Source organism: Saimiri boliviensis (genome assembly GCF_048565385.1).
Source record: "Saimiri boliviensis isolate mSaiBol1 chromosome 19 unlocalized genomic scaffold, mSaiBol1.pri SUPER_19_unloc_2, whole genome shotgun sequence".
NCBI lineage: Eukaryota > Metazoa > Chordata > Mammalia > Primates > Cebidae > Saimiri > Saimiri boliviensis.
Window position 1 is genome coordinate 1,372,995 of NW_027412503.1, and position 13,763 is coordinate 1,386,757.

Sequence of the window (13,763 nt, forward strand, 5' to 3'; positions counted from 1 at the left end):
CCACAGCTATTAAAGTTTAAAACAGGCTAAGGATCCCTTACCTTGGGACCAGAAGTGCTATGGATTTTTTTTTATTTTTTAGAGTTTGAAATATTTGAATATATATATATATATATATATATATATATAATGAGTTATGTTGGGGATGTGATCCAAGTCTAAACAGAAAGGTCATTTACGTTTTGTGTACACCTTATACAAATACCCTGAAACTACCTGGACATAATATTTTAAATAATTTTTGCATAAAGCACAAATCTGACTGCATTTTGACTGTGATCCATCACCTAAGGTCAGAGGTGGAATTTTCCACTTATGGTATTATGCCAGCACTTCAAACGTTTCAGATTTTGGTCATTTCAGATTTCAGTATTTTGGATTAGGATGCTCAGTCTGTGTGTTATTCCACCTAGGATTTTTCTGTATCTAAGGGTAGACTCTAATGACTTTGAAAAGATAAGAGAATCTTTTCCCCTTTGCCAGGGAAGAATATTTTTTTTTTCTCTCTGGAGTGTGAAATCACACTCAGTAAACGTTTACCCTTCCACATACAACACTAATGTGGCTACATTATTACTGAGCTCTTACATGCCTAGATTCAGCTATTGAATATGTATATTAAGTCTGCAGAAGGCCCAAATATGCACATTTAGATGGACTAGGGAGGCGGGGGGCAAGCTGCAGCTGAGGCTGCACCCTGCACTCACAGTGGGCCAGCTTGAGTACGGCTGGGCAGAGGCAGCAGGCTGGGGGGTGACGTGGTTCTCAGGCCTCCAGACCTACGTCTGGGGCTGAGGGACAAGGGCAGTGCCACAGGGGCACAGAGCTGGTGTCCCAGGGGCTGGGGATTTCTGCCGATGCTGGGGTGGAGGCTTGGGTCCCACTGTCTGTAGGATGCAGGAAGGGCCGAGTGTGGATGGGGTCCACACTTGCGATGCTTCCTGAATGTCTGCATTTAGCACTAAGCCCTTGCCTGCAGCCCTGGACTCGGGGCTTGGGGTTCAGAAGAAGCTTCCAGAGTGGCACTGGGCCTGAGGGGCCAGGAGCCCATCTCTGGTGCTCAGCAGTCCCTGGATCCTTCCAGGAGTTGCCACTTGGTCAGGGAGGCCTGGGGTTCAAGGTGGTCAGGGTTCTCACGGGCAAGCTGCAGATGCTGCCGGCTGGGCTGAGGAGCTCCATCACATACCCCAACACGGAGACACCAGCTTCACATAAGATCACAGTCTGAGCAGATGTGCATTTGGGAAACACGTCGGCGAGGACAAGGACCAACTGGAGGAGCAGCTGCCCTGGACAGTCCAGCCTGGCTCAGACCAGAACCCGGCAGATTGCCAGGAACACATTCCTTCTCTATGCAGTGGGGGCTCAGTCAGCTTCCCTGGGTCGTCCCTGACCTGGGCTCTCCTGTGCCTGGGACCAGTAAGGGAGGGAGCCCTGGGCCCTAGTTGGTGGCCTGGTGTGGGCAGGGGAGGGTTTCAGAGCCGGAAGAATGTGTGGGCTGAAGGTGGCAATGCTGGGATGACAATGGGCCCAGCAGGGAGCCTGGGGTCGGGGGACATGGGTGCCAAGGCCCAGAAGCCGGGAGGAGGCAGGAGGGACCGCACTGTGCCTAGAACCTGGGAAGGGACTGAAGGGTCCCCAAGGCAGGTCCCCAGTTTAAAGTCTCAGGTGTCCTCTGCTGTAGCCACAGATGTCCAGGGAACTGGAAAGCCCCCTGCATGGAGCTGAGTTGGGCAGGGCTGCACACGCATTGCGGGCACCCCAAGTGCAGGGTGGGCCACTGGGAGCTGGCCTGGGGGTGCAGCTGCTCCCCGGCTGACGACAATTCACCAGTGGCTGCCCTGGCTCAGATGTCCCTCATGGCCATGGCGTGAGGACACAGTGGAGAGTGGGTGCCAGCTCACAGGTCAGTGAGGACAGTGCAGGTGTTGGGGACTCGGGGGAGGGGAGTAGCACTCGGCAGGCCCCTGGCCAAGCCTGGACAATAATGGGGAAAGTGGAAGGGCAGGGAGTGCCATGTGCCCGGCTGTGCACTGCAGACACTGGGGCCCTCTGCCGCCCATCCTGGCGGCCACAGTGAGGATGTTCTGTGCTCCTTGAAGGGCATCAAACTCCTCCCTTCCTGGGTCCTTGGACAAGGCATGTTGTCTGGGATCCCCCAACCAGTCTCACAGGGTCTGGTGAGTATGGCAGTGGGACAGGGCCACTCTTGGCCCAGGCTGCAGTGAGCGCTTGGCCAACCTGGCCACAGGCTGGTCACTGGGGACCTGGTGTCTGCTGCCCACAGGCCTAAGAACCCCAATACCAGTCCCAGCCCAGGCCCCCCAAGGCTGGGCAGATGACGGTGAGAGGGCCCTGTTCCCTGGGACCCATCCTTGATAGGCTGGGCTGGGCTGTGCAGAGACACACCTGCTCTGGGGTTTGTGGGATGGAGACACTTCTGGGCCTGCTTCTGCTGGCCCCAAGGACAGATGTGGCCGCCCTGGCAACAGCCATGCCAGAGGCTCGGGAGCCAGGAGAGCACAGAATCCAGGCCGGACTTACCTTATCCGGAGTGTGAAGGCCAATTCAGAGGAAGGGGGGTCGCCAGAGGGAGGGGGCCGCTGGTGGACCAGCCGCCCACACCTCCTGGGTTTCGGCACCAAATGTGCGACCTGCAGAGACCCTTCCCGAAATAATTCAGTCCAAGGAATCGCTGGGCAGAGTCTAGGTTTATTGGGGTTTGCGGGCAACTCGAGCGGGAGAGGGAAGAGCTGCACCCAGCAGCTGCCGGAGAGAGTTTTTATAGGGGCAGGGATTGGCTTAGCTTTGGTGGGCTAAAGTGGGAGATGATTGGCTTGCCTTGTTGCTGGGTAGGCTGAACTCTAGAGGTAGCCCGTATAGGTGAGGTGTCATGGAGTGATTGGTGGAGGTTAAACAAAGAAGAAGGAAGAGCCATGTGGCAAGAGGGGGTGGGCTAACAAAGAAGAAGGAAGAGCCATGTAGCAAGAGGGGATGGGCTAGGGTCCCGGGTATGGGAAAGGGCCCTTTTTAACCTAACAATAAAGCATTTCTCAGAATGTGTTTTTGTCACCATAGGACACATGCCTGTTAAATCCTCATTTTTGCCCAAAGATTCAGTGACAATTTAGGTGTAAAATAAATGTCCCCCCTAAAGTGATGAGGTGCGGACTTTATTGTATCAATAGGAGGGAGCTCCCACACTTGCAAATGCATTGTGCAAAATCCTGTCTGTCCATGATGTGCAAATTATGTTCCTGCCTGAGATCATTCAGCTGGAATCACACACCCACATATTTCCAGAATTCCATCCAATAAATTCACAAAGCAGTTGAAAATCACAATATACACTTTAGGTAATGGGCCATTAGAGATTATTTTAATTGTAGAAAAGCATACAAAAATATTTTGCATTTTACATATTTTTTATTTAACTGTAATAAAGTGACACTAAAACAGAAAAAAGCCCGAACAGTATGATTCCTTTGCTTGAACAGTGAAGGACTCCCTTGTACATGCAGTTCCCAAACAGTCAGCTTTCTTTATCTTAATCATCTGTGGCCAGTGTAAAAGACAGGCCTGACAGGGAAATTTAAGGAGCCATCCGGGTAACGCCATATGAGGGAATTCTTGGCTACATTCAAAAAACTCAGATTTCCATTTTCAAAATCCAGAAACACACCAACCCGGCCCAGAGGTTTCTCTACATAGTGAGGAAGCATTGGAGAGCTGGTCAAGAGACGGAAATGATGATTCACCTTCACACATAAAAGAAGAAATATGTCCACAGATGTAATCATGGTGCCATTATTCCTTATCTGGGAGTCCTTACAGACACCTAGAGCCCAGTCCCAAGAGTCGTCCACATCCAGCTCCCAATAGTGTTTCCCAGAGGAGAAGCCCTGGGCTCCCCATGCAGCAAAATAGTCAGGTCTGTCAGAATTCACAGATCCACCTTCCCGTTCAGGTCTACACATCCAACTTCTCACATCCTCAAACAGGCTGATATTGTGATTGCTTACTTCATAATTGAAGGAAATTTCCACTGTAGAAAAAAGAGAATGTTCCAGCGAAAAGCAGCTTCTACATTCTTAGGTTCAGATAAGAAAGAGACTCTCACTAGAAACCACAGGTCAAGATTAAAAGGCAACTTTTGTCTGGAAAAATGTTGGAATCAGAGGGTGTTAGGATACCTGCATAAGTACATGGCTAAACTACAAGGACCACAATTTCTATAAACTCAAAAATATAAGGGGAGGATTGTCATGCCTAAGTCTAGTCAGCTACTTCTTATAACAACGGAAAAACTGGAAGCTCTTGCACTGCATCCAAGTCCATGGCAATAAAATATATGTGCATTTCCTCTTCCCTGTCAGGGACGAGCAGGAGGCTGGGGACAGGAGACGAGGTGGGGAGCCATTCTTACACCTAAATAAATTATCACTTTGCCAGAAATATGATCTGCCACTTAAGTAAGCAAATTCATACTTAAAGAGAAAATCTGAATCCATCTTCTGGAAAGTGCAGATTCCTTGCAGGAATTATCTGACTTTCATGCTGGATTTCAGCACAGACTTCTTTTATCTGCCTGATTGATCATGATCTGTCCTGGAGTTCTATCTAAGGGCTCATCAACCACCAAATCACTTTCCTATTGTTTGCAGATTCTCAGATTTGCATTGTTATTTAAGTTACTCATGGGTGTTTTGGTTGATTAAAATGCACATGATTAAAATTACAAATGCTATGAAACTTCACCTGAAGTTTACTTAAAAAAAAAACACTGTCACCAAATCACAATCATTAACAGCACTTAATTTGAAGTTGAAATGTCCTGAATTAACTCAGTTCTGTATACCTCATGTAATACTTGTATACATGAAATTTTGTCAGAGAATGTTTCTAAGTCCTAAGGAGCCATTCTGCATGTTTTATGTTTTTCTAAGTAATATGTTATATGGCTGATTCTTATTACATTTTACCAGCTTTTAGTTTAGTCTCTTTGATGATAGTGAAACTATAAATATAAAGACTTATTCACAAACTAGTTTCTTCCAGATGAAATATCATTACACTAGGAAAACTGCCCATAGAAACCATACTTGAAGACTTTACATATTGATCCCAGCAAGACAGCGACACTCACCTCGGAAGCGGTTGAGCCTGTGCACCAGTCCAGTGATGGGCCCTGCAGTTAACTCTGGATTCACAGGCTGGGGCATGTGCAGCAGCACGGACTCGCTCCTGCAAGGAAGCAGGTGCAGTTGGTTAACCTTTCTGGTGTCTGTGTTTAAGAAAAGATTCCAACAGGAAATCCTTCATTCAAACCCACTTCTGATATTGTCATGTAACTCCACAATCCTAGGATGGGTTTATGGCTCTCTTAGGGAATCTTTCTAAGGATTTGCTCCATTTCTAACCTACTACCACTGAAAGATAATTGCCTCTCTCTCTATCTGCCACCAAATAGTTTGTTTCTAATTATGATTCTGAATCTTAAAATTAGGCAACTATATCCTAGTAACTTCTGCACTGAACTCTTCAAAACATTACCCCCTGAGTCACTTGGGAAAGTAAGAAAAGATTAAAATCTGATACAGGGCATAAGAAAACATATTCAACATAACACACGAACACCTGAGTACACACACATACACACACAATCACACTGACACATTATGTTAACAAATTATGTTTTCACTTTGTTGAAAACAGCTTGATGTTTTTCATAGCACACCTTGTGCTTCGGCCTGCAATGATGACCAAAAACATACCTTGCCATGATGTCTCCCAAATCCTGTAAAGAGAGAGAGAAAAAAGATACTTCTTTAGAAAGTTGTTATTCTGGCTGGGTGTAGTGGCTCATATCTGTATTTCCAATGCTTTGGGAGGCCAAGGTGAATGGATCACCTGAGGACAGGAGATCCTGACTAGCCTGGCCAACATGGCAAAACCTCATCTCTGATAAAAATACAAAAAAAGTAACTGGGTGTCATGGTGCATGCCTATAGTCCCAGCTACTGGGGAGGGTGTGGCAGGAGAATTGCTTGAACACAGGAGGTAGAGGTTGCAGTGAGTTGAGATTAGGCCACTGCACTCAGACTGGGTGACAGAACAACACTCTGTCTCAAAAGAAGGAAGCAAATGAACACACAAGTTGTTAGATTCTACCTGTCTAGTCTTTAGGTTTTGAAAACTTTCGAAGTACTACGTACTATCACTGCAGGTCTTTTAAAATGTATTGTCATTTCTCACATTAATACCAGTAAGACCAATTGACAGAATCTGTTTCTGATAAATTCAGGACCCTGGATCTGAGTGAGAGAGAAAGGTTGAGTAGTGACTGTGCATTGCTGCAGCTGTCTACAATGTGGTCTTTTTCAGGGCTAGTTCCTGAGGGGTAATGTGGCTCAAGTCAAGGGCATTTCAAACCTAGGACTGCCCAAAAAAAGGAAGAAGGAAATGTTAGTTTCTTCATAATTTCTATGTATCATCCAACATAGATAAAAATATTATTTTCACATGAATGTTTTCTCTTCCAGAGTTTTAATGAAATGAACTGGAGAAGAAAGCTTGAGGTGGAAAATGTTCTGTGGAAATCTATCTGCACAGCTCCCTAAAGCTTTGTTTCTATGATTAGGTTAGGAGTTGTAGTTTATCTCTATAACTAGGTGGGAATGTCTATCACCATCAATGCAGGAGATGAAGTATGTCTTTGGTACCCAATGAAAAGCAAAGATGTAAATGTCAGCTAATAGGAAGTGTCTCAAGGGACATCCTCAGTTCTTACCTGGAGCAGCTCCACATCTGGTTTATGACACATTTCCATTAGTTCCCGATACATTTCTTTCAAGTGCTGCTTCTTTTGATGCATATTGATGCAACTTCTCTGGATTTGTGGAAATATCTCTTCGTGTTCCTTGCCCAGTCTCTCTAAATGTTGTTTTTCTTCCTTATGGAGAACTGGATGCACCTTCATATACTCAACCCTGATCATCTGTGCACGAAGAAGGGCATAGGCCTGGAGAGACATGGATTTTGTAGGTTACATACCCAGGTCGACTTCCACCTCACAGAACCCACTAATTCATCCTGACCTTTCCTTCGTTTAATTTTCATTCTTTACAAACACTAGGATAAGTTAAAAAGATCTTCCTTAGGGGAGACCAGGATGGTTGAAAGGAAGCTTCTTTAGAGTGCAGCTCCCACTGAGTGAGACACAGAACCAGAGCAATATCCACAGTCCACCCATCTGACAAAGGGCTAATACCCAGAATCTACAAAGAACTAAAACAGATTTACAGGAAAAAAACCAACAAACCCATCCAACAGTGGGCAAAGGATATGAACAGATACATTTCAAAAGAAGATATATGTGAGGCCAAGAAACATGAAAAATGCTCATCATCACTGGGCATTAGAGAAATGCAAACCAAAACCACATTGAGATACCACCTCACATCAGTTAGAATGGCGATCATTAAAAAATCAGGAGACAACAGATGCTGGAGAGGATGTGGAGAAATAGGAATGCTTTTACACTGTTGATGGGAGTGTAAATTAGTTCAACCATTGTGGAAGACAGTGTGGCAATTCCTCAAGGATCTAGAAATAGAAATTCCACTTGACCCAGCAATCTCATTACTCGGTGTATACCTAAAGGACTAGAAATCATTCTATTATAAAGACACATGCACACATGTGTTCATTGCAGCCCTGTGTACAATAGCAAAGACCTGAAACCAACCCAAATGCCCATTGATGATAGAATGGACAAAGAAAATGTAGCACATATACACCATGGAATACTATGCAGCTATAAAAAATGATGAGTTTGTGTCCTTTGTTGGGACATGGATGAACCTGGAAACCATCATTCTCAAAAAACTGACACAAGAACAGAAAATCAAACACCACATGTTCTCACTCATAGGTGGATGTTGAACAATGAGAACATGTGGACACAGAGATGGGAGCATCACACACTGAGGTCCATTGTGGGTGCTGAGGGGAATAGTGGGAGGGAAGGTAGGAGGGATAACGTGGGGAGAAATGTCAGTTATAGGTGATGGGGGGATGGGGGCAACAAACCACCTTGCCATGAATGTACCTATGCAACAATCTTCCATGACCTGCACATGTACCACAGAACCTAAAAAAAGACCTTCCTTCAAAATGTTTATAATTCATCAATTCTTGAACACCTGCATAAAAGCCCTTTAGATTTAAATGTTTAAATATATGTCCTCTCAAATCTGAAATACCACTAGAAAACAAGTAAAATTTATCATTGATTGTTAAATCATCATCAACAATATATATATTTGTTACTCAATTAGTCTGTAGTCTCAAATCTTTGTACTTCACAGCCTAAATAGTCATTCTTAGTAAATGTTGTCAGTATATTCTAATCAGGGTCAGAAGCCGTCACACAAAAAAGATCTCAATAAACACTGTAGCCCCCATCTCTGAAACTGACCACCTCTGCTCTGTCTCCTCCCTTCTTCTGTCTAAAGCTACAGTCTCGCCTCACCATTCTAAGAACATGAATCCCCATTCCATTGTGTTTCTCCTCCCAATATTGACAAACTGTTCTCTCACTCCCCTCGTCATTTTTGTTTCTTCTCCTCAGCTTTTCATCATGTTACATTTTCTCCTACTCAAACAGGCATCATGGTCTGGGTCCTTTGCTATCAGATTTCACTAGCACAGGCATAGTTCTTAAATTACTGTTTCCACCCACTTTTTTCCCTAGGAGCAACATCATATTTACCGCTAAATGCCTTTATTTCTCATTTATGTATTATTTAATCCGTATTACATAATTCATCTCATACAGAAACCTCTGCCTGAAATACTGATTAATTTTAAGCACATACTGGCCTCTCAGAATTTACATATATATATATATATTTATACATGTAAATATACATATATATATTTACTTATCTGAAAAACATTTCCAGAACACCTGAAAATTGTTATGCTGAACAGTCAGGTTGTTTTCCAGGCTATAAATAAACATATGACAAAATCTGGCATATGAGAATTTCAACTCAAGTGGCTAATATAAATGTTCTCGGCATGCCTGTCTCAAACATGTCCTGAAGACACATGATCTCATACTTACACTCCAGAGCATGCTTGTTTTTTCCTCCTCACTTAGATTTCTCTGATTTTCTTGAATTTTTTCCCATAAAATCCTCATTTGCTTTAAGAGCTTCTCCTGCAAAAGAATTATGAGGGTGAGCAACAGAAAATCAAATACCATAGATTCCATACTCTGAGTGAGATACGCAGGCAAGGGTTAAAATGTATGAACAGACTAGAGAGAGGAAAATAAACCAAGTTTTTTCACTGCTCATCCTCGGTATTTTCAAATCTGAGGTTTCAGATGTATAACAGTTTAGGGAACTGGTGAGTGAAGATTTCTTGTAACCTAGGTAATGATCAGTGAAACACCCTTCCACTATGCTGGCCGCCTGCTTTTGTCATTTGTCCAGTAAGATTAAATACATTTCCAAAATGTATTTTCTTTGTTCTTGTAGTTTTGGTAGCTTTTCGATGCCTTTAGTGTTATACTGTAGAGTCAAAGTAATAGTGACATTCACTTAATCACCATCTTTTTGGGTGCAGGCTTTGTGAAGGCAGGTATAGTTGCATATTGAATTCAAAATTTCATCATTGGTACCTCCAAAAGCACCTGGCACTCAGTAAAGGATGGAGTGATCACCACAATGGTTCTCATCTCCCTTCTCATCTCTTTAACTCCTCCACCCTCCAGCCTGCAGGTGATCCCAGCACTGTGTCTTACCCGGTGTTCTTCAGCTGCCCCTTCAATGGGACAGTGTTTGTGAGCCCCGTGCTCCTGAGAGTTAGAGCACAGTGAGCAGAGCAGACTCTTGTCCGTGGCACAGAACATCTTCTTTGTTTCCCTATGGGTCCCACATACTTGTGTCTCAGAGCTCAGGAATTGCCAGACACTGGCTTTCCTGGCAATCGTCACTAAATTCTTCAGAAAAATGTCAGTTTTGAAATCCTTTTGATGTGATGGCTCCCTGCACGTAGGGCAGTTGGCAGGACTTTGGGCTTCTTCCCAGGAAAGGCAGAGGCAGGGTCTACAGAAGCTGTGCCCACAGCCTATGGTGACAGGGTCTACCAGGTAGTTCAGGCAGATGACACAGGTGAGTTCCTTCTGGAAGGCCTGTGGGAAGTCTGAGTCCATTTTCCTGAGGGAAGAAAACCACAAGAATTTAATCTTCTGCCCTGGAGAGACAAAGATCCAAGCAAAGTTTCAATCAGGTTGTGATTAAATAACATCTTTTTTTTTTTTTTTTCTAGAGAATTGGCTTTCATTTGCAATGACCGAGATAGGACAAATAGAAAACTGAGGCACTAAGAGCCATCAACCTCTGTAGAAAAATGTGATTGTTCTCCAATCAACGCACAACCAGCTTTCCAAACCCAACTCTTTTGCACAGAAGAATGTCAGTTTTTTGAGATGTTAGTGTCCACCAAGTTGCTTGGGCTTCTAGGATTTAATCAAGCTATCAACTCATGGGGTAGTTACACTCTAAATTGCCAGGGACTGGTTTGGAGAGGGGATGCTAACTAAGCTCTTCTACTCTCATCGTTTGATTTAACTGTAACAAGGATCCCTCAGAGTTGTCCAGAGGGCCCCTGCTTGAAAATAAAGCAGAGGTCATTCTTTGTCCAAAATCAGGCAAAGCTAGCCTTTACACTCCAAGGCAAAACAAACCAAGGTAAAGGTACTTCTCCAAGATAGAACAAACAATCATTTTTTAGGCTGCTGTGTTCATTCAATCAACAAAAACTTTGTGGCATGTTTACTATTCCTGGACTGTCTGTTAGTTTGGGGATATATTGATAAAATATAGAAGGGTATACAGAGGATAGAAATGTTTTCTAAGCCCTTTGGAAGCATTGTCATTACTCTTTCACACAGTCAGAAAAATGGTATCATGCAGTAATAAAAGGCACTAGACAGTAAGGTGGTGTTTTAAATGGAAGGGGTGGGGGAAGAAAACGTAGGCCAGGCAAGGTAGCTCAAACTTGTAATCCTACCATTTTGGGAGACCAAGTCAGGCAGATTTTTTGAGCTCAGTTCTAGACTGGGCGACATGATGGCAAAGTGTCTAGATCAGCCTGTCTCTAAAAACACACACACACAGCCGGGCCTGGTAGTTTATGCCTGTAATCCAAGCACTTTGGAGGCCAAGGCAGGTGGATCACTTGAGGTCGGGAGTTCAAGACCAGCCTGACCAACATGGTGAAACCCCATCTTTAAACACACACACACACACACACACACACACACACACACACACTATATAGATTATATATGTAAAGCCCAACATGGTGGTCCATGCCTGTAGTCCCATCTACTTTGGGGGATGAGGCTGAAGAATTGCTTGAGGTATTAAGTAGAGCCAGTAGTGAGGATTATTTCCACCACTGCACTCTAGGCTGTGTGTCCCTGTCTAAAACAAAGAAAGAGACAAAGAAAGGAAAAATCTAAAATCCTGGTTTCTACACAGTATAAATACAGAAACCCTCTATTTCTGATATTTCTGCATAGTTGCCCGTGAGACTTTCCTACATGGATAGCCATTTCTGGCTTTCTTCCACAGAGGAACTGAGGTTTCTGAAGACACTTTTACCGTGTTTTAGAAAAAAATGTTTGCCCAAATCATTCAAAGCACTCTACCTATGTACAGGCATACATTGCAACATAGGCACATTTTCCCTAGTAGAGTAGAATATAACACATTTTTACACATAGATTACAACACTCCTAACCCATTTACAGAGTCTTCAGAGATTAAAGAATTACTAGATATTTGGAAACTACTGCAAAATGATTATAATCTATAAAACAACTAAAAAATACGTTAAGTAAAAAATTAATCATAACATTAATTTGAGGATCATGCAGCAAGACAGATGACAAAAATGTTTAATTTGTAAATAGGTTAAATGGAGCTTGTAAACCTATGGGTTATGTTTAAAATAATTAAAAAAAAAGAAATGGAGCTGTTTTTAAAACTCAGAAAATGACATCATTTCATCTAAAAAAAAACATCTAAGTTTGCAGATAAAGTCCCCAAATTTTGTTTGTTTTGGTTTGTAACCTAATAGCAGCTCCTACTCTGGAAAGTGTACACTTACCTCAGAAATAGATCTACGTTCTCACCAAAGCTTGCTGTCCAAAAAGATGAAGTCAGCTCAGGGATCAGGGTCTCACGGCGCAGTGGCGGTAGCTGTTGGAAGTCTCCAAGGCCAGTTGCAAAGCCACTCTGTGGGTGCTGGAGAAGCATGAGCTTGGCTCCTGCGGTGTCCTTTTATACGTCTCTGAAGACCACACCCCTTTCCTCTAATTGGATTTCAGAGGGCGTAGGTGGGTGTTAACACAGTTGATTAAGTTTCTTCAAAACAAAAGGTTTTTTTTTTTTTTTTTTTCTTAATGACGTTTCGCGGTGTCGCCCAGGCTGGAGTGCCGCGAAGCTATCGCAGTTCACTGAAACCTCCGCCTCTGAAGTTCAAGCAATTCTCCTGCCTCAGCCTCCCAAGTAGCTGGGATTACAGGTGCCCGCTGCCAGGCCTGGCTAAATTTTTTTTTGCATTTTTAGTAGGAGGGGGTTTCACTATGTTGGCTAGATTTATCTGGAATTCCTGACCTCAAGTGATCTGCCTGCCTTGGACTACAAAAGTGCTGGAATTGCAGCCTGAGCCACAGCCCCCAGCTATTCACTTTTATGGTAATGTAAGAATTTAATCTAAGGCTACTCCTGGCCTCCCGACTCCAGAAGGAATATTTCTCCTTCTCCTTGTGCTACAGATGAAGCCTTCCAAGGGCCTCTCAGCAGCCGTGGGACATACGATTCCCTCCTATATTACCTGGCTCTGCTCATCCCAGCTCAAGGGTTATAGGGAGAAAGTCTAGAAAGCTCTAACCAGGTGCAGTGGCAGGCACCTGTAGTCCCAGCTACTATGGAGGCTGAGGCGGAAGAATCGCTTGTGCCTGGGAGGCGGAGGTCGCAGGGAGCCGAGATCATGCCACTGCAATGATATAGTGAGATTCTGTCTCCAAAACACATAAATCAATAAATAAATATAAAAAAATTGATGATTAGGAATACAATATACTAAGATATTTGTGACAAAATATAAAGTAAGCAGAAAGCATATAAAATTGTAAATAGAATTTGATTACTTTAACAAATATAGAAAAAATTAAAGGGATTTAATCAATTAGTATAATAATTGTGTTATCTTTAGGGAAATATTGGGAGAATTGTTTCCTTATTGTTTATAATTCTTTCCAATTTTTTTTTTTTTTTTGTGGGTAAGAAGTCAATAACGAGAATAACACTTTCAGTAGATTTCAAACACGGTGTATTCCATGAAGCTGATTTTCTAACTTGAAAAGAAAAATGATGTTTTCCCTCCTTCACAAAATGCCTCATCATTAGAAACATGGTTTGTTTAGGACACATAGCTTTTTCTTCCTTATTTCTATATTTGTTTCATTTTCTCCAAATAATAGTAAAGATCCAGTCTGTGTCTCTATTTGATGTTTACAATTCCTGAAACAACTGAGCAGTGCATTGCACATAATAATTTCTCACTAAGTAAATTAAGCTAAATGTTGAATTTCCATCCAAACCTTTGAAACCAAAGGAAGAACTGTGTCTTCATCCTTCTTTTCTTGTATCATTTCTTTCCCCTGTAACAAAGGATAC

The 13,763-nt window shown here is 43.2% G+C and overlaps 1 protein-coding gene across 1 annotated transcript; it reads right to left on the minus strand.

Annotated features, from left to right (window-relative positions):
* Nucleotides 1-3,467: 3,467 nt before the first annotated feature.
* Nucleotides 3,468-12,280, minus strand: LOC141583265 (tripartite motif-containing protein 43-like). Its single transcript, XM_074392544.1, has 7 exons — nucleotides 12,190-12,280; nucleotides 9,815-10,229; nucleotides 9,131-9,226; nucleotides 6,791-7,021; nucleotides 5,775-5,797; nucleotides 5,147-5,244; nucleotides 3,468-4,045 (listed from the first exon to the last, which is right to left on the minus strand). Exons 2-7 carry the CDS (start codon nucleotides 10,223-10,225, stop codon nucleotides 3,552-3,554), a joined length of 1,353 nt encoding a protein of 450 aa, XP_074248645.1. The 5' UTR covers nucleotides 10,226-10,229; nucleotides 12,190-12,280; the 3' UTR covers nucleotides 3,468-3,551.
* Between the last annotated feature and the right edge of the window lie 1,483 nt (nucleotides 12,281-13,763).